At 35.6% G+C, this 17,848-nt stretch overlaps 5 protein-coding genes across 8 annotated transcripts; 2 read left to right on the forward strand and 3 right to left on the reverse strand.

The window, feature by feature from the left end:
- The first annotated feature begins 512 nt into the window (after nt 1–512).
- LOC149738424 (uncharacterized) lies at nt 513–4,698 on the forward strand. Its single transcript, XM_089873735.1, has 5 exons — nt 513–1,139; nt 1,618–1,743; nt 2,329–2,588; nt 3,933–4,082; nt 4,258–4,698. The coding sequence occupies exons 1-5, from the start codon at nt 538–540 to the stop codon at nt 4,506–4,508; spliced, it is 1,389 nt and encodes a 462-aa protein (XP_089729861.1). The 5' UTR covers nt 513–537; the 3' UTR covers nt 4,509–4,698.
- Nucleotides 4,156–7,054, reverse strand: LOC149738425 (beta-1,4-glucuronyltransferase 1-like). Of its 2 annotated transcripts, XM_089873736.1 has the most exons (5): nt 6,090–7,052; nt 5,677–5,836; nt 5,181–5,321; nt 4,864–4,973; nt 4,156–4,806 (listed from the first exon to the last, which is right to left on the reverse strand). In XM_089873736.1, the coding sequence occupies exons 1-5, from the start codon at nt 6,962–6,964 to the stop codon at nt 4,758–4,760; spliced, it is 1,335 nt and encodes a 444-aa protein (XP_089729862.1). In that variant the 5' UTR covers nt 6,965–7,052; the 3' UTR covers nt 4,156–4,757. The 2 variants fall into 2 exon arrangements, with proteins under 2 accessions (XP_089729862.1, XP_089729863.1); XM_089873737.1 differs by lacking the exon at nt 5,181–5,321 and having other exon boundaries at nt 6,090–7,054.
- A 131-nt stretch (nt 7,055–7,185) lies between these two features.
- On the reverse strand, nt 7,186–9,404 carry LOC149738426 (uncharacterized). Its single transcript, XM_089873741.1, has 2 exons — nt 9,264–9,404; nt 7,186–9,138 (listed from the first exon to the last, which is right to left on the reverse strand). Exon 2 carries the CDS (start codon nt 9,095–9,097, stop codon nt 7,850–7,852), a length of 1,248 nt encoding a protein of 415 aa, XP_089729867.1. The 5' UTR covers nt 9,098–9,138; nt 9,264–9,404; the 3' UTR covers nt 7,186–7,849.
- A 93-nt stretch (nt 9,405–9,497) lies between these two features.
- On the forward strand, nt 9,498–11,546 carry LOC149738427 (deubiquitinase OTUD6B-like). 2 transcript variants are annotated; one of them, XM_089873758.1, is made up of 7 exons: nt 9,516–9,785; nt 9,964–10,106; nt 10,285–10,377; nt 10,432–10,569; nt 10,689–10,854; nt 10,912–11,080; nt 11,324–11,546. In XM_089873758.1, exons 1-7 carry the CDS (start codon nt 9,704–9,706, stop codon nt 11,400–11,402), a joined length of 870 nt encoding a protein of 289 aa, XP_089729884.1. In that variant the 5' UTR covers nt 9,516–9,703; the 3' UTR covers nt 11,403–11,546. The 2 variants fall into 2 exon arrangements, with proteins under 2 accessions (XP_089729885.1, XP_089729884.1); XM_089873759.1 differs by lacking the exon at nt 10,285–10,377 and having other exon boundaries at nt 9,498–9,785.
- Nucleotides 11,547–11,582: 36 nt separating this feature from the next.
- LOC149738428 (lysine--tRNA ligase-like) lies at nt 11,583–17,341 on the reverse strand. 2 transcript variants are annotated; one of them, XM_089873733.1, is made up of 14 exons: nt 17,201–17,341; nt 16,628–16,766; nt 15,961–16,126; nt 15,501–15,594; nt 14,772–14,958; nt 14,382–14,507; nt 14,106–14,225; nt 13,608–13,770; nt 13,173–13,346; nt 13,017–13,102; nt 12,815–12,900; nt 12,569–12,695; nt 12,169–12,312; nt 11,583–12,042 (listed from the first exon to the last, which is right to left on the reverse strand). In XM_089873733.1, exons 1-14 carry the CDS (start codon nt 17,242–17,244, stop codon nt 11,968–11,970), a joined length of 1,731 nt encoding a protein of 576 aa, XP_089729859.1. In that variant the 5' UTR covers nt 17,245–17,341; the 3' UTR covers nt 11,583–11,967. The 2 variants fall into 2 exon arrangements, with proteins under 2 accessions (XP_089729859.1, XP_089729858.1); XM_089873732.1 differs by lacking the exon at nt 17,201–17,341 and adding an exon at nt 16,894–17,121.
- Nucleotides 17,342–17,848: the final 507 nt, after the last annotated feature.

The following is a 17,848-nucleotide window of genomic DNA, read 5'->3' on the forward strand; positions in this document are numbered from 1 at the left end:
GTTATTGGACATCATGTTGCGTGTAAGATAGAAACTAGGTCAAACATTGAACAATGGGTTGTATAATCAGTGTTTGCGCATTCGCCGCAAGTCTTTGTGTGTGCTTATTTCAACACAGAATAAAGATGAAACCCATTTGCCAGGGACGGATTGCATTTAGGTCTAGAATTCTTTACAATTACAGGAACTAAACAAAAAGTTTTGGATAAAAAGAAAAAAAACTACAGAATGAATGAGAGATACAAAAATCAAAAAGTCAAAGAGAACAGTGCGTCGGCAGTCAGAGCTTTAACAAGCTTAAAATTCGCGACTTCATTTAAACATATGTAGTATAGGGCGGGGTAAAATAGGAGATGCTTTCACTTTTTTGTGTCCCATTTTGTAGTAAGCAAAGAATATTTACAAAGTTATATATAAAACTTCGCCTCTCTAAAATGGCGTTGTTAATTTTTCAAAATACGTTCAGAAGATAGGATTTAGGTGCTTAAGGTATACCATTTTACCCCACAGTACTAAAACCTAAACCTATAAGTAGTAATGCTATATTTTAAATTACTTGACAGAAGCATGGTAGTTTTAAAGATTCTTATTTTGTGTTTGCCTGTGGTATACTCTGCGCACACAAATGCGGTTTCGCCTTGCGATGGAATCACGAATTGTTTATGTTCGTCATCAGCAGTAAACTGCACTGGTGCTGGTCTAACATCACTCCCCCCAACAATTAATGCGGGAAAACTATATTATTATTTTGAAGAAAATCAACTCAAAACTTTGAACAAAAACACATTTCGTCACTTCATCAAAGCCAAACATATAAATGCGGGGAAAAATCGTATCAGCCATTTAGGACCGAAGACCTTCAACCACAACAAATTATTGTCCCAACTATATCTTGATAATAACAGGATTACAAGCCTACCAGCAACATTGTTTACCAACAACCACAATCTCACGTTGTTTTCTGCAAACTTTAACAACATTACGTCAATTAGCTCCGGCTTGTTTAAGAACTGTCCACTGTTATCTTATATCAGCATTACTAATAACCAGCTAGCTGCAATTGCCCCAGATGCCTTCACTACTAACCTGGTGCTCAGCAGATTGTTATTGGAAGTTAATCATCTCACGACTCCAATGTGGTAATTAACTTCTTTTCACTTCATGCTATCTGTATCTAAACAGTTTCGAAATATATAATCGTAGCCCTGGGCTCTAAAACAGCATGTTTAATTGTATGAGTTTTATTTGCTGAAATATGGGTGCTAGTATCCCATTTTACCCCGTATTACCATATATTAGCGTTTTCCCCACCAAAAAAGTTCGAAAAAATTTTACGACACTGCAGCCTTGGTAGGACAGTACACTTTTCATTACAGTTTATTATAGTAGGGTGGGGGAAGGTGGGACACCTTTAGCACATAATATTTAAATATCCTGATCGTGTTTTAAACAATTAACACCGGTCTATGAGAGTCGTGAGGATACAATTTTATAATTCTTTAAATGTTCATTGTTTACTACCAAATGGGACGTGAAAATAGAATGAAAAGGTGTCCCATCTTCCCCCACCCTACTATAACACATTTAGTTAACGATATTAACATAACGTTCTTTCAGGCAATGGATCGACCATCTGAAACATTCGGAAACATTTGAAATTTATTTGGATAGAAACCCTTGGATATGTGACTGCAGGATGAAACAGTTTAAGATTGAAGTGGAGACACACAGTTGGTATCAACGGTGAGCAACACTGGATTATTTATATACAGCTTATTGTTCATGTCTCAACCACAACAGAACATACCCAGTTAATTAAGACTGACGTATGAATGAATGTAAATTACTTTATTCTCGCGTGGCCAGAAAACGACTGTTTCATACATTTCATACATGTCGTGTCAGCTCACGAGTTACCAAGTAGGTTACTTTGTAGATGATTATTTTTGGGGGGACTCTTATATATTTTTTATGTGTAGCTGATAATTTGGACAACCCATTAGTGACCACCGAGTTGGAGCAATTACCGTAAAGTGTCTTGCTCAAGCCCGTATATAACCAGAATGGTAGCAGCATCGAAGGGCCTTGAAACCATTACCTCTGGGTTAGTGGCAGGCGCGATAACCAACTGTGCAACGGAGGCGGTATATATATTTTCACCATAGAATCTTAACTTACAGAGTTAGTGTAAGTTAGTATTCTATGCATTCACTACTGAGTACACAGATATTTATCGAATATATTTTAATAAAGTATTCCTTCCAAATATCCTGATTCTTGCACAACTAACTACGTATTTTCTATATTTCCAATCGATTATATTTTTAGAGCAGAAACACCAAAGAGCGGTAAGAAGGGAATTGCGTCACATGTACGGTGTTCAGCACCCCCAAACCATGCCAGCATGAACATTGAAGCTGTAGATTCGTTAAGTTTAACTTGCGAATCACCGACTATTTTAACCAACACCAGCGTTCTGCTTGCTGAGGGCAAACCGGGAGTAGTTACGTGTTCAGCAACTGGAATTCCCGTCCCGCAAGTCTGGTTTGCTGATGAGACTGGGCGAAATGTAACAGATCCGCATCCAGGTACGAGGCCATGTTGACCATTTCAAACTTTTTTATATTTTTAAACAATAATATCACGTTAATCTATATTAGTGTACCCAATTGGACCCGGGAAATATAATCTTACAATGTACAAGACAGCAAAGCTCCGAGTAAGCACGTATTATACTAATTAGAATAATATTTATTATACGGTACCCCTTTACTACAACGGTCGACTAAGCTAGATTAAAGACAAAGTAACCAACAAAGCGGTTTTCAGTTGCTATTGGTGACTGTGGAGCAGTAGGTAGAATACATTTATACAGTACTGTGGGGAAAGATGGGTCACCTTTAGCATATAATATCCACGTATCCTAATGGTGTTTCAAACAATTAACAACGGTCAATGGGGGAGTCGTGAGGATGCGGTTTTATAATTTTTTAATGTTTGTTTTTAGTGGGAGCGAAAATAGAATAAATAGGTGTCCCATATTACCCCACCCTACTATACAAGTATTCATGAAGACTTATGATGTATAGCCTATGAGGACTGAGTGATTGGTAAAGAATATGTATAAATATGCTGTGTATACACCTTATGTATGTGTTGACTTGTAAACTTACACTGGTTAACCTTGTCATCGCTTAAACACGTTTGTTCTCGTGAATTTGGATAATCTTAATCACGCGGTAATTAGGTAATGTTAGAAGTTAATATTAATCATATAATGTTTAATTAAAAATAATGTTTCAATCACGATAAATAATAATAAGGTAAAGGAGTAGTACTTTTAATGCGTCCCAACTTGAATGATAATAGTTTGATACTGGCGTCAATCGTTGTGTGGATTTCTATTACCCGAACACCACACCACGTATTCCCAAATTCCAAGACAGTGTAACCCATAACCACATACTTTACTGGTTACGGAAGCGTTTTACTTACTGATTACTCACTAATTGGACAATTTTATACACCATGGTTTAAATGACTAAGCTTAGTTAGAAATATTTCACCGAGTGGAATCAATTAATTAAAGTTTAAGGTACATTTTGAATTAAACACTCTTAAAAAAACAGTAAGTTAATTGTTAATTACTCGCCAATTATGCGCGGTTTTAAATCTGAGAACCAAATTAACTTTTATGAATTTATGAATATATATTTGATTTTAATCAAGAGAATAAATGTAAGAATTAAGCTTCGAGAAATGTGGAAAAATCATGACAAAGAACAAAAATAAGACCAACTGCTCGACGTAACGAGACTATATTATATAATACCACCATGTGCTCTCAAAAAGCCTGGCACTGATGCATGCCAATTCTGTATGATACAGTGTTTTATATCATAATAACAACTACTATTTTGTTTTGCTTAAAGGATTGGGGAACATGACTTTCAATTCGGTTTTAACTGACGAAGCTGGGCTATATTCTTGTTTCGCTTCAGGTTGGAACAGTTCAGGAACATGGACTCTAAAATCGACTCCTGTGACTGTGATTGTAAAATCCAAGCCAGCAGCTGGATTGAGTAAGCTTTATTTGTGATATTCTGAAAGTTATAAACATGTTTGTTATTCCTCAACTTTATATTTAACATAGTATATCAATTTACGATAGCTATCACTGTCGAAATGCAGCTACAGCCTTTAAATCTATTCAATTCGCAGAAATAAAACAGAACAACTAAACTATCTTCTTTGCAGTTATAACACTTGCTTTCATATTGCCGGCTCTTGTCATCGTTGGGATTGTTGTATTTATTCGGCAAAGGCATAAGCGTCGAGATGGATACGGTTCGCTCACAAATGAGAACGGCGCTTCTGCACGTTACGATCACTTAAACGACGCAGATGTGACTTCAGCCACAGTATTACGCGATAGCTCCGACGACGAAATGGACGAACTGGTGAGCTACGCCAAAGATACCACAGACGAAAGAGAAGTACTGGTATAGCGATACCCAATGACAATATAAATATCTACGGGAAAGATTTGCGCCTATTTCAATATGGCATGTGCAGTATAGTAATATGACTAAGTTGGAGCTATATATATTATTTTGCTTATATTTTTGTAAAAACAAAACGCTTTTGCTTTTGATACTCTGCTGTTGCTTTGATTATTATTAAAATATACCGGCTGGACTTTTAAATTAATGATAGCAAAAGATAAGCCATACTAGCTATACTTGTATGCTGGAGATTCAGAGCTCAACTTGGTCTCCGTTTCTCAAGAGCTTTTCCTTGGTGTTCCTTTATCAAGAAAACAGTAAATACTTTTTATTGTAAAGTGAACGTCAGCTAACTAACTTGTTGAAATGTTGACGAAATGTAATTTTTGCCTTTCCCTTTCTTCTGCCCGAATCCAAACAATCCACACCCGACCTTGAATATTTCTTTGTCATTTCCGGGATAAAAACCTGTGATGAAGAGAAAACGAAGTTCGCTTATTCTGTTGTAAAAATTACTGGGTTTAATTCCAAGCAAATAGTAACAGTAGGTTGCACGTAAGTGATGGAAACAGGAGGCACGTTAGTTATGTTCGAACACCAACGTATAGACAAATGAGCTGTTTACTATTATATCTACAAACCCCAAAAATGTTGTAAATTATACTTAAATCTCACGTTTTGAAATAAATTAAAATTTCTTTTGTTTTCTACTTCTTTCTCGTGGTGAAATTTCCCTCTCTCTTTAAATCCTTTATGAACCACAAATGAATTCGCCATCACCACAAATGTGAACCCACACAAGCGCAACTCGCAGTTCTGCAGGATTTAATTATGTTTTTAATCAAATTAAAAATGGCTGTGTTTTACAAGACTATATAATGTATGTGTACTTGAATTTCAGATAAAGCACAAACGATCAGCAGTGTGGTACTGTATAAGGCGGGATGAGATAGGACATGTTTCATTCTCTTTTATCGTCCCATTTTGTACTAAACAAAGAATATTTCAAAAATATATAACCGTAGCTCCGCAACTCTAAAATAGAGTTATTCTTTGTTTAAAACACGAACAGGAAGATGTGATTCAGGTGATAGCGGTATCCCATCTTGCCCCACAGTACACATCTGAATTATGTGAAAGGTTATTTGGTATAAGTATAAAGAAATATTACCTGACTGATTCTATCGTAGCCATATTGCTTGAAACGTTCGTCGTAATCTGGTGTGTGGGAGGTGTGGGCTATATAAAAAGGTTCCCACGATGGTTGCCACTCCGCCTCATACGCGATGCCCAAATTTAAATTCGTTGAGATCGCTTTCCATTCATCATACCTGCAAATTTTAAAATACTTATTTGCAAACTTTGGGGAAACTATACGTTGTTAACTTGTATTTGACCCAGCGCTTACGCGTTGTATTTCACGTGTAAACGAGACGGAAACTTTTTATAAAATCTTTAAAGGGACATCATGTTTTAATTTTAATGTAAACTTTATTATGTTTTGATTAATACCAGATTATGCTGACCCCGCAGTTTTTCAAACCTTAAGTTCCACACAAACAACTGACAAATGTCCCATTTTACCTTGCAGGTTTGTGGCATGATGGACAGGTTTCATAATGGAAAGGTCGAATTTGATTTGATTTCCAAGCGGTAAGTAGTAGCGCTTTATTTTCGGGCATCTGTTCGTTTATTTTCAGTTCAAACGCAGGTGGAATATAAGCTATTTTGGTCTCTGCCGTTTTGTTGCTACCACGATTTCGTAAAACCTTTTCCAAAAAGTTCTCTCGCAAACCGTAGCTCGGCATTACATCGATATCAAGCACGATGAGGTATTCGGTTTGAACAGCCAGTTTCGCAACGTTCCTGAGAGTGTTCTGTGGGTAGGGAATTCCCCATGTTGCATAGTTTTCCCCTTCAATACTGCTCAATGTTTCAAACAGGTCTTTGCACCTCAATCGGTCGTTTGCGAATAAAAGCCCCACCCATATTTCTAAATTGTTCCCGTCAAACGTCGGAGTATGATGCTCTGGATAAACAAGGTGGAACTGAACTTTCCTTAAAGGAAAACATTGTTTGATGAATTTGATCGCTAGTTCTGCGTGTATGATGCTGCTACCGGGTACGAAAAGTGCGACCGAGATGGGACCTTTCCATAACTGCAATGTTTCGATTAAATGGTACAAATTGTTAACCGAACATTGCGTCACTAACGTGACGTCATTCTGCAATAGCTTCTCGCTTGTATTCAAGTGCGACTTGAAATTATAAACTACCCTGTATTCTCCTCTTATCAGTGAACTAGCTTGAATATGTTGCTGTAAAGTATCCCGTATTTTGTTCGTCTTAACTTCGTAGTAGTTATAATATGATAATATTACAGTCTGTACTCCAAGAGCAACCAACACCAATACACTGTACTTGTACCCTGACTTGATATCGAAACAAGTTATAATCATTGAAACGGCCCACTGCTCTTACAATGAAACGCACCGCGACTGTTTCACGAAACGCACGTTTCTGTAATGACAGCCCCGAGCAGTATATAGCTGTTGTAGCAGATAAGGTCCACTGGTTTTATAAGGCCTATTCGACAAGCTTTGGCATAAATAGGCGACGAGTGGTAATTACCCCAGAAATATTAGCTTCATTAGTAAGCAAGAGTTAACGATATATCCTTGTTGTTGCATAATAGAATGGGGAAAGACGGGACACCTTTAGCACATAAATATCCAAATATCCTGACCGTGTATTAAACAATTAACAACGGCCTGTGGAAGTCGTGAGAATACGGTTTTATAATTCTTTAAATGTACTTTATTTACTACCAAATGGAACGAGAAAATAGAAGAACAAGTTGTCCTATCTTTCCCCATAACACTACATTAAAAACAGAAAAGAACAAATTTTACGACACACCGAGACCGGCTAAAAGCTGACACAAGCACTGACGAAATAAAACTGCAATATTAACAAATCATGTAAAGTACAGTCGTTTTATTTTTACTACAAAATATCCATGTAATTAGTAGTTATTTAACAAAAGATAACCTTAACAATGTCTTCTGAATTTTACAGGAATGTATATGAATATGCTCCTTAGTTCAAGGTACAATGGACTGCCACATTATAGCATCGCACAATACGTAGATTTAAAACATGTAATATAACACGACATGGTTGATCCGTATACACTTATTTTCTTTATGCTTTTCTTTTGTTGTTTACTCGGGACAAGTTTGCCCGATGCTCAAAACGTGTTAGGTCGCAAGATACATGATGTTATATCAACCCACCGACCGCCCGGCCTACGTTACCATATAATAAGGATGCTGCATTTTATTCTAGTATTTCGTGGTAAGCATATAGGGATTGTTAAACGTAACATCTTGCAAACTTGACCCAGCGACCTTTGGCAACACTGGCGTTACCACCGAGCGTTTAATTTTTAAAATTGAAGCGCTGTTGTATCCCACTTTTTGATTAGCTTGAGTGATGGCGGTCACACTATTTGATGGTTTCTTTGGGAAAAATCGCTTCTTGCTGTTACCGAAGTTCAACTTAATATGCTGATTAAGTATAGGGGGAAGCAAGGGGGCAAATTTCCAATCGTAACCGTCGCCCGTTTCACTCATGCTCGGAATTGTCAAAGTCCCGCGGGTAGATTGCACGTTTGCTGTAGGACGGAGTTGGCTAGAAGAGTCTCTACATTGAACATGAACCCACTGATCTTTTCCCTCTTTTCCGTTTGCTTCTGAATGCTGTGCAGGGTAAAGCACATGGTGAGATAGTTCCTTCAACCTTTTCTGAACGTGGTCGACTTTCTTTTTAATGTGTTTATGGGAGTTAGAGAGTCGCGAACGCCTTTTCTTCCCATGCGGAGCCACAGTAGCCTCACTGGGTGACTTTACTGTTGGTAATTTAGGTGTGTTTAAATTTCCTCTTAGCTCAGGCCCAGATAGGCCATAGTGCAAAGCGATTTGTGTCGCACCGTACCGTTTTGAACTGGAAGAGATGGTTCGTAATCTTTTTAAAATCCTCTTGTCTTCAAGTAACTCTCGATCTAGGTTTGGTATCTGGTTCATGAAAGTAGGTAGAAACCTTCTTTCTGCCTCTACGGGACTTAGACTTCTTTTATTCGGTTTTTCATGCACGGTCGGCTGTATAGTTTCCCCATTCGTCGCTTCTTTATTGAGTGACGAGTCTTGAACACTATAGTGCGTTGTCATTGATATCAACTTTTCCAGCTTTTTCTTATTTAATGCAGTTGATTTTTTTCGCTGCAGCTTTTCGCCATTTTTCCTTTCAGATTTCGGTATAACAGGTTTCACGGCTTCGGTAGCAAAATTAGCGATATTTTTCCACTGCAGAGGAAGTGGAGGTAGCTGGCTCTTTTTATTTAATTGACTATCTTCTTTTTTAGATTTTGTTTTTCCAAAGTTGGTTCTTCGAGTGGTATAAGGCTTGGTACAACGCCAACCAATCATCGCTTCATCCTCTCGAGTGAATAATATTTGGTCGACGACATCTTCAGCTGCGTCGCTTATTGCTGCCAACTTTGCAACTAACTTTCGGTTATGAATATGCACCATCTTAGATCAGTAGCTGTATATCTTTTTTAGCATAAGGAATCCTAAAAGAAATTACGTTTGTACTTATGTATATATAACTATATGTGTATAGAATATATATATTGGTTATACATACATATCATATACGCGGGGGTAACGAGAGAACACGAGTAGCCTATACTCTTACCTGAGTTCAAGACGAATTGTAAAAAAACACGCAATACGGAGAACGACCCACAAATGGAAAGAATATTAGTACAACACCTGGACAACACAACGCTGCTTAACGTTCCTGAATAGAATCACAACACAAATACAAACAATGCTACGTATTGTGACGTCTTAAATATGCGATTGGTTATAGAAATCTGATACATCATCAAAGTTAAATTAATATATCGTGATTAATCTATGTACATGACAAAAAAAGACAATAAATGCTGCAACAATATGCACTTTTAACCCAGATAGTTAAATTTATTACATAACAGAGGGATACGACTGTTTCGAGTCAGGGTAATCACCTAAAAGTCATGGTTTAGTTTTAACTTTTGTTACATTACTACGGAAATGTGATATAGTTCTGAACGCAATTCGTAATAAAAAGGAATAACTGCAGTAGAATCCATGTCGGATATCGAAATCGAAAGTTTAACAGCAAAGGAAGCGCTGTTACAGAAACACCGGAAGGAAAAGAAAAGTTTACAAGGTATATTATATACTCTATAACCTCCTATTAACCTATAACGTACAAAATGACATAGCCTAACTATATTAACGCACAACATCAGATGCATCAGTTAACACATTTTCACATGTATGTTAAGTTCAAAATCCCATGAAGCCGAGACAAAATATCATGAGTGAATAAACTGTCCCATTTATAGCTGAAATTCAAACGATCAAGAAAGCTGTGCCAAAGGGGGACAAGAAAAGAGATAAGTTGGCAAAACAGAAAATATCAGAATTGGAAAATGAGTTGACCACCAAGCATAAACATGAGCTGGAAGCTCTTGATCAACAGCAGGAGGTATAACTTATACATTAAAATATTTGTAAGTTAAGCACCATGGTTGAATGAATTATCATATTTATTGTTTACATATTTTTTTGGAAAGTAACCTATGAAGTTGCATAGCATTGTATTTAATATTGACCGTGTGTCCCTGTAAGGGAAAAAAAAAAATAATCGGCCGAATTGTTTATAGAAAGAAGGTGGTGACAGTCCAGCAGTTGGTGCTGGTAACGTGGTAGAAGTTGAGTTAGTCCAAAAGTCAAAAGGAAAGGCAAAAAGAAAACAGGTACTTTACTTAGGAATATAGTTTAAACATAAATGTATAAATACTTTTTTACAGGTGAAGAAAGCATTAAAAGCCAAGGAAATCTCCGAACGTTTGGCACAAGCTGAGTTGGATTATAAAAACTCTTCAAGACATAAGGAAGAGGAAGAAATAAAGAAGATCCTTAAGGAGCAAGGGTTGATGGTAAAACCTGTAAGTTTGTGAACATCTTAGGTCAAAAACTTATTACTGATACTAGATGCTATTTTTTAAACTATTTTTTAAAAATAATTTAAAATTTGATAGCGTTTTATGTCAAAACTGTGTTTCAGGTAACACCAGATGGTAACTGCATGTACCATGCCATATGTGATCAACTTACCAATAACATCGTCAACATGGCTGACTTGCGAAAGCGAACAGCATCATATATGAGGGATCATGTGGGTGACTTCATGCCTTTCCTTTCCACAGATGCTGGAGATGCATATACCTCGGGTAATGGGCAATTTTTAAAATCATTGTAAAAAAATCTAATTCAGTTTCAATTTTTAGATGATTTTGAAACTTACTGCAGTGATATAGAGAAGAGTGGAATATGGGGCGGACAACTTGAACTGCAAGCTATCTCTCATGTATTTAAGATTCCCATACATGTGATACAAGCTGGATCAGCTACAGTTAAACTTGGGGAAGAATATGAAGGAAGTCCTGTGTTGCTAACGTAAGTTGTGAGGTTTGATTTCTATAATTATGTATGGGTTGAGATCCTGAAAGGCTTGCGAGGTAACTTTAATTTTAAACCAGGTCTATTAACCCAGTGTGCTCTTTCTTAGTACAAAATGTGAACAAGGCAATGTACTACATGTGTGGTGGTGAATTTGTGATATATGGATATTTTAAAACACTTGGTAACCACCAAGATGGACACAATCAGATTTAGAAAAAAATGTGTCTATTATTACAGCTACCACAGACATGAACTTGGTTTAGGAGAACACTACAACTCAGTAACAACTTTTTTGGAGGATAAGGAAGATTTATGATATGCTGTATGTACAGTCAGATTTACCAACAACTGTATCTTCTAATAACGAAGGCTGCTAGTGATTGCAGTGTGTACAGAGGAGCTTCGTGAAGCCATGTGCTATTCTTATCGATTCTGCAGCGAAATAAACTTAACAATTTTTCCTACCTTGTATTTTCTTGCTAAAACAAAACATACATTTATTTTGGCAGATTTTTATTTACCCAAGGACATGTCTTTATCCTTAATAGAAAGCAAGTACAACCATAAAAACAACCAAGTCTAGAATTTTGTATTAGGAACATTACACTATGTCAGAATAATTTCTTTTGAATGTACCTACTACCTATGCATGTGCTGGAAAGAGCAACAAACGTGGACAGCAGGTTGTTTACAACAGAATGTGCTATAAATTTTTACATGCTATATTTAATCCTAACTGATAAGTCAAAGAGTTGTACAGACTTGTTTACCACCATAAACAACCTTATGAACTTTGCAATACAGAAATTGGACTAACTTTTCAAGCAATTACACAAAACCATTTAACTAAGCCAAATCTATAGTTAGTCAAGAAGCCATATTCAAGTGGAAGGAGGATCCTCTGCTTTTTTAGGAACTTGGTCATCAGGTTTCATGGCAGGAAAGAGAAGAACCTCCTGCAATATTTAAATTAAAATGTTTCTCACGTAAAAACAGCTAAACAAGCTAAAAGCATAATAAGTGATTTGCTCCAGTTTTGCAAACAAAAACCAAACTCGCCACCAATACAAAACGTGTCCCACCTTGATATTATTAGAGTCAGTTAGAAACATCGTCAATCTATCAATGCCCATACCCCAACCACCAGTTGGTGGCAAACCATATTCAAGAGCTGTGCAGAAATTCTCATCTACCATTTGAGCTTCATCATCACCAGCTGCTTTGTCCTGTCACAACAACACAACCAGGTTATTTCATAACTGAGTGTTTACTTTTAAACTAATGATATGAGATGTTTATTTTACACCAGCGGTGGGATTTATGGTTTGACAGTTATTATTTTCAGGAACTGCTTTGGTTTTTAAAACCTAGGTGGTACCATTGGATCACATTTAAAGATCTCACACAACAGTTATTTTATATACAACCACTCCTCAGTATTCGGATACATATGTTAAAGTAAAACATTAACATTGTTATCACCAGAGCTTGTTGTTCAAATCTTTGTCGTTGTATCATTGGATCGTTCAATTCAGTATAAGCATTACATATTTCCTTCTTGTTTACAAATAACTCGAACCTCTCAGTTAAACCTTTGATGGATCGATGCCTTGAAGAAACATAACAAAAACACTAAAAACTTTATTCTTTCAGCTTAAACTATCACTTAATTCCTACAAAGCAATATTTAAAATTTTAAATTCTTCAGATTGAGATAACAATACTAACCACTTAGCAAGAGGACTCATGATCTCTGGATGTTCGGTGATGAAAGTTGGGTTGATGCAAGTTACCTCAAGATAATCACCAACCAACTAAAAATATATTCATTTTACTTATTGTTGGAAAACATGAACAACAAGACGGTCAATGCCTCTTACAAGTCACTATGGTTGGATTTTTTACCAAACATATTCAAATCACAACTTACCTTATCCAGCAAGCGTGCAGTAGTACGTGGAGGGGGACATTCCACTCCAAGTTTGACACAAATCTCATCGAGTCGTGCCTGAGCTCCTATTATTAAATAAAACATTAACCACAAAAGCACTAGATTAAAAACAACCCATTTTCATGATGTTTTTACCTGCTGTGTGAAGTTCGGTTGGTTTTGGAAACTCCATCCCGGTTAATCTCTCTAGATCCGGCAACATCCGAAGTCTGCGAAAGGGAGGAGTATAATCCACCTCGTATCCCTCGCTATCCGGACCATCAGGATGATAAGTGAGTTTATACGATCCACAGATCTGTTTCACCATTCCTGGATGTACAGACTTTTGACTAACACAAAGCTCTTCTGGTGCATTTGTTGTATTTATTATATGCTGACAAAAACAGTTTATGCAGAATTTTTATTTTTCAACAAGGTACTCACACGTTTAATAGCTGGTGCAGATTTTTTGAGGTTTATTACAATAAAAAATTAGTACAATAAATTCTATCAAACAAAAACCTTTAATAACAGTGAGTACGTCATCCCACACCATCTGGATAATTGTAAACAAGCATAAGTTTAACTCACCAGAAATAAGAGTTTCAGATATCTTCATTAAATCCTCATAATCAGCATAGGCCATGTAAAACTCGCACGATGTGAACTCCGGGTTATGCGTCATGTCGATACCTTCGTTACGAAACAAGCGACCGATCTCATACACACGATCCAACCCACCAACAACCAACATCTATGGATAGTCATGATAGAACAACTTATCTTAGAAATTTATCTTTTAATTAAAATTATAGTGAAATCCAAATTACCAAATAAATACCTCCTTGTTGATAGCTGTTTTTGGTGCATTCTATTCTATAAAACTTATGCAATGGTATACAACTGAGTCTGACAACAGGGGACATGGTACGTAAACCAGATTGATTATCTCTTTATAGGTGCATTACAATTAGAAACATTTTAAGTTTTTTAAAACAGTCATTAAGGTAAAACTTCATTTCAACTCAGATCTAAGTACATTACGGCAAGTGCACCGCTTTTTTTTTATTTAAACTATCAACCAATCACCTTCAGGTAAAGTTCTGGTGCTACCCTCATGTAAAGGTCCATATCTAAATCATTATGGTGAGTGATGAATGGTTTGGCAGTAGCTCCTCCTGCTACCATGTTCATCATGGGTGTTTCAACCTGTACAAAAATCACTAATCATGAAAAACTATTAAAATGATCTGTGAGCTTTATACTGTTTAATGTTTTCTACATATCTTTTAATATCTGTATTTTTATTATTTAGTTATGCACCACAATTACAACATTTAGAAAAAAAGATTATTGTAACTTAACCTCTAAAAATCCCATTTGATCAAAGAAAGAACGTATATAAGAAATGATTTTTGCTCGTGTTATAAACTTCTGCCGTGTCTGATCATTCATGATGAGATCCAAGTACCTCTGTCTGTACCGAGTCTCCTGATGGTTAGAAAAGCAAAAATTGTCAATTTTCTCACATTAGGCTGATCTACAACGAGCCACACAATTTACTTATCATCCTGAAGGCAGAAATACAACGAAGGCTTTTTGAGACGTATTAACACAAACTTAATGTTCACTATGTGGAGGAAATAATAAAGGAAGAAAATCCAAAATAAAACGAGAAAGCGCGAATAACAACAGCTTGTTTTTTACAAGTAATAGTAGTTTAGTAGATAATACTTCCATTACCAAAATCCTTACCTTGTCTTTCAAACCAAAATGAAGATGAGGAAGCATGTGAAGACATGGAGATAAGATTTCTATTGTGTTCGGAACAATGCTGAGTTCCCCTTTCTTTGTTTTGGCAGGATGTCCGATAACACCGATGATGTCACCTCTTCGTGTCCTCTCGTTGATTTCTTGGTAAGCTTCCTCCGATGAATACATTCTGTCGAGAAAGTAAGTATAAAGTAAAGCCCATGGCTTGAATGTACCAAACGTTATAAAACTGTGACAGGCAACCAAAAGGCAGAATTTGAAACACAAAATTTAACTATTTGGAAAAAATAAAACATAAAATTTAATCTTTAGGATGCAAAAACAACAACATTATGAAGTGTTATGACTGTTATGGTTTATGGTTTACAGATTTAACATTACAGTTGTAAGCTGGAAAATTCTAAAAAAAATTAAACATTTTTATATGAATAAAAATGTATAATGTGACACCTATCAAAAAAAAGAGATTATTTCAGGTATAGAACACAAAATATATCTCTTTAATTCCGCTTTTTAAATTTGGGTTAAACTACACAATTAATGGATGTTCAGTTAAAGCTCTAAAATAGAAATATTTTGTAATGTTTGCTATCACTATATAAAACAGCTGAACAGCCTAATGGTAAACAAGGCAAATATATCTTTGGATGATGAAATCTTACAACAGTCTTAGCATTAGAGTAAATATCAGCTAAAACAAACAATATTAACTTTGAGTTGGCCATCACTTGTAGTTTGACACCATCACCACGAACATCATAGAAGATTAATTTTGGACCTGCTTCCCTTTTCGCATGAATCCTACCTGTTATAAATATACAATATAATTCATTAACACTACTATGACCAATAAACAAGCTTATTTTAGAAATATGCATCATGTATCTCCCAGTCTAGTTGGTACCCTCAGCAATGGTAGTGCTAAAAATCTTATAATAGTCCAGTGCATACTATTCCCTTATTCTCCACTAGATTTTATAAGAAGTTCTAACCATTTGTAATATTCAAAAAATTATTTATATATATATAATATCCATAAAAAGAAAATATATGTATATCTATATGCATTAGTTATTAGTTACACCAGTTTACTAAAAATAGAAACAAGGACCTTATGGCCTCACCCACAAAAAATAGAATAACAGAAAATACTTATTGAAAAATTCCTCACCTGCAATGCTGACTTGTTGGTCGTTTAAGTGGGAACCTACTTCAATGTTGTTGTATTTCTCCACATAGTCACTTAGTGATGTAGAAACATGAAATTTGTGGGGGTATGGTTCAATGTTGTTTTGACGCAAAGTTGTGATTGTGTTCTTACGGATTTGAAGGTATTGCTGGAGAGTGGAAAGAAAAGAGACAATAGAAGTAAGAATATTTTGTTTCTATATAAATATAAGAACATATACACACTAACACACGTCTCAACAAGATAACAAAAATAAAACAAAATTTTGTGCCTGCAAAGCGATTATTTACGAGTGCGCGAATGCTATCATTAATTGGTGTACGTGGAACAAATTATGGAGCATAACCAAAATGTTTTATACAAAATTGCCTGTACATCTGCCATACTCTGCAGACTGGTAAAGCAACATAAAGGTATAGTAGGATGGGGAAGATGGGACATCTTTTCATTCTATTTTCTCCTACATTTTGGTAGTAAACAAAGAACATTTAAAGAATTATAAAACCTTGTTCTCGCGACTTTCATAGACCGTTGTTAATTGTTTAGAACACGATCAGGATATTTATATATTTTGTGCTAAAGGTGTCCCATCTTCCCCCACCCCACTACATAGGTTATCTATTTTAATACAAAATCAAACACTTTTTACATTTGGATCCAACGTTTCTTCTTCTTTGGAAGCCGTTTTTTCAGGTTTAACCTCCTTTGGGGCATTTTCCAATGCTTTTGCTGCTTTCTCTGCTTTTTCCTTTGCTTTTTGTTGAGCTTTAAGCTGACGTTTCATTTCACTAAATATAGAAAAAAGCGATTAAATTTATAATTACAATTATATATATACTCTTTTGAAAAACTTTTATATGGTTACAGCCTAGACATTATTTCTAGAATAAATTTAAACAAAATGCTTTCAGATACCAATAAGTTTTTTGTGTAGAAGAAAATGGTTTTGATTTCACCATTTCCTGTGAAATTTGACATTGTGTTGGTTTACTTCTTGAACCATAGAGCAGTAAAGGTCGGGAAATTAAACCATCTTTCAAGAGCTTTCGTACGAAATAGAAGCACGACATTTTCAACCCTTTTTTTATACATTCAGATTTCACATTAATTGCCAGTTGTTTTCTAATAATCATACATTTACTTTTAAAAGAATAGTATTAACAAATTAATACAGGCTTTAGAAATTGATCAATTTTACATATAGTAATCATAAAATTCTAACTTTTTGCTGATTTTTTTTTCTCCACAATCTCCGTTATCCGCCATGTTTTCAAATTAAACGTAACAAACAGTTGTTCTACAACACGTTAGTGTTCACCTAACTCTGTAAAAACAAACAGCTTACGAATTTGCCATGAATCCAATTAATAATAAATAGTTTACGACGTAACATTCGCTTCAGCCTTCAGCTGGATGTTTCGTAATTTAAGAACATAACTGCAAATAACAAGTCGCAAATGTGGTATGAACTGACTACATCATGTGGTTATATGGAAATATGTCATCCCTACACCGAGAATAGTTAACTGCAAACACGGAATGTTTGACCAGAATTACCAACACCTGACAGTTGTCTGTCTATTACATCAGCCGTCACACTACAACTAACACGTGTGTTGTCCAATGCTCGGTTTGAAAACACAAGATATCTGTAAGAGTTGTAACATTCAATCGCAATAGAACTTCACATGTCACCTTTGTTTTTAAACACTTTACGAAAACAGAAAAGGAGCAAGTATTAATGTGTTTATAACATTCTATCCACCGATTGATTAATTTATCACTAACTAAACAAAAAAAAATAAAAATAAAATCCGAGCCGAATTTTGTAAAAATATTTAGCAATTAACAAGAGATCAACGATATAATG

This window comes from Ciona robusta, chromosome 3 (genome assembly GCF_009617815.1).
Source record: "Ciona robusta chromosome 3, ASM961781v2".
Lineage (NCBI taxonomy): Eukaryota > Metazoa > Chordata > Ascidiacea > Phlebobranchia > Cionidae > Ciona > Ciona robusta.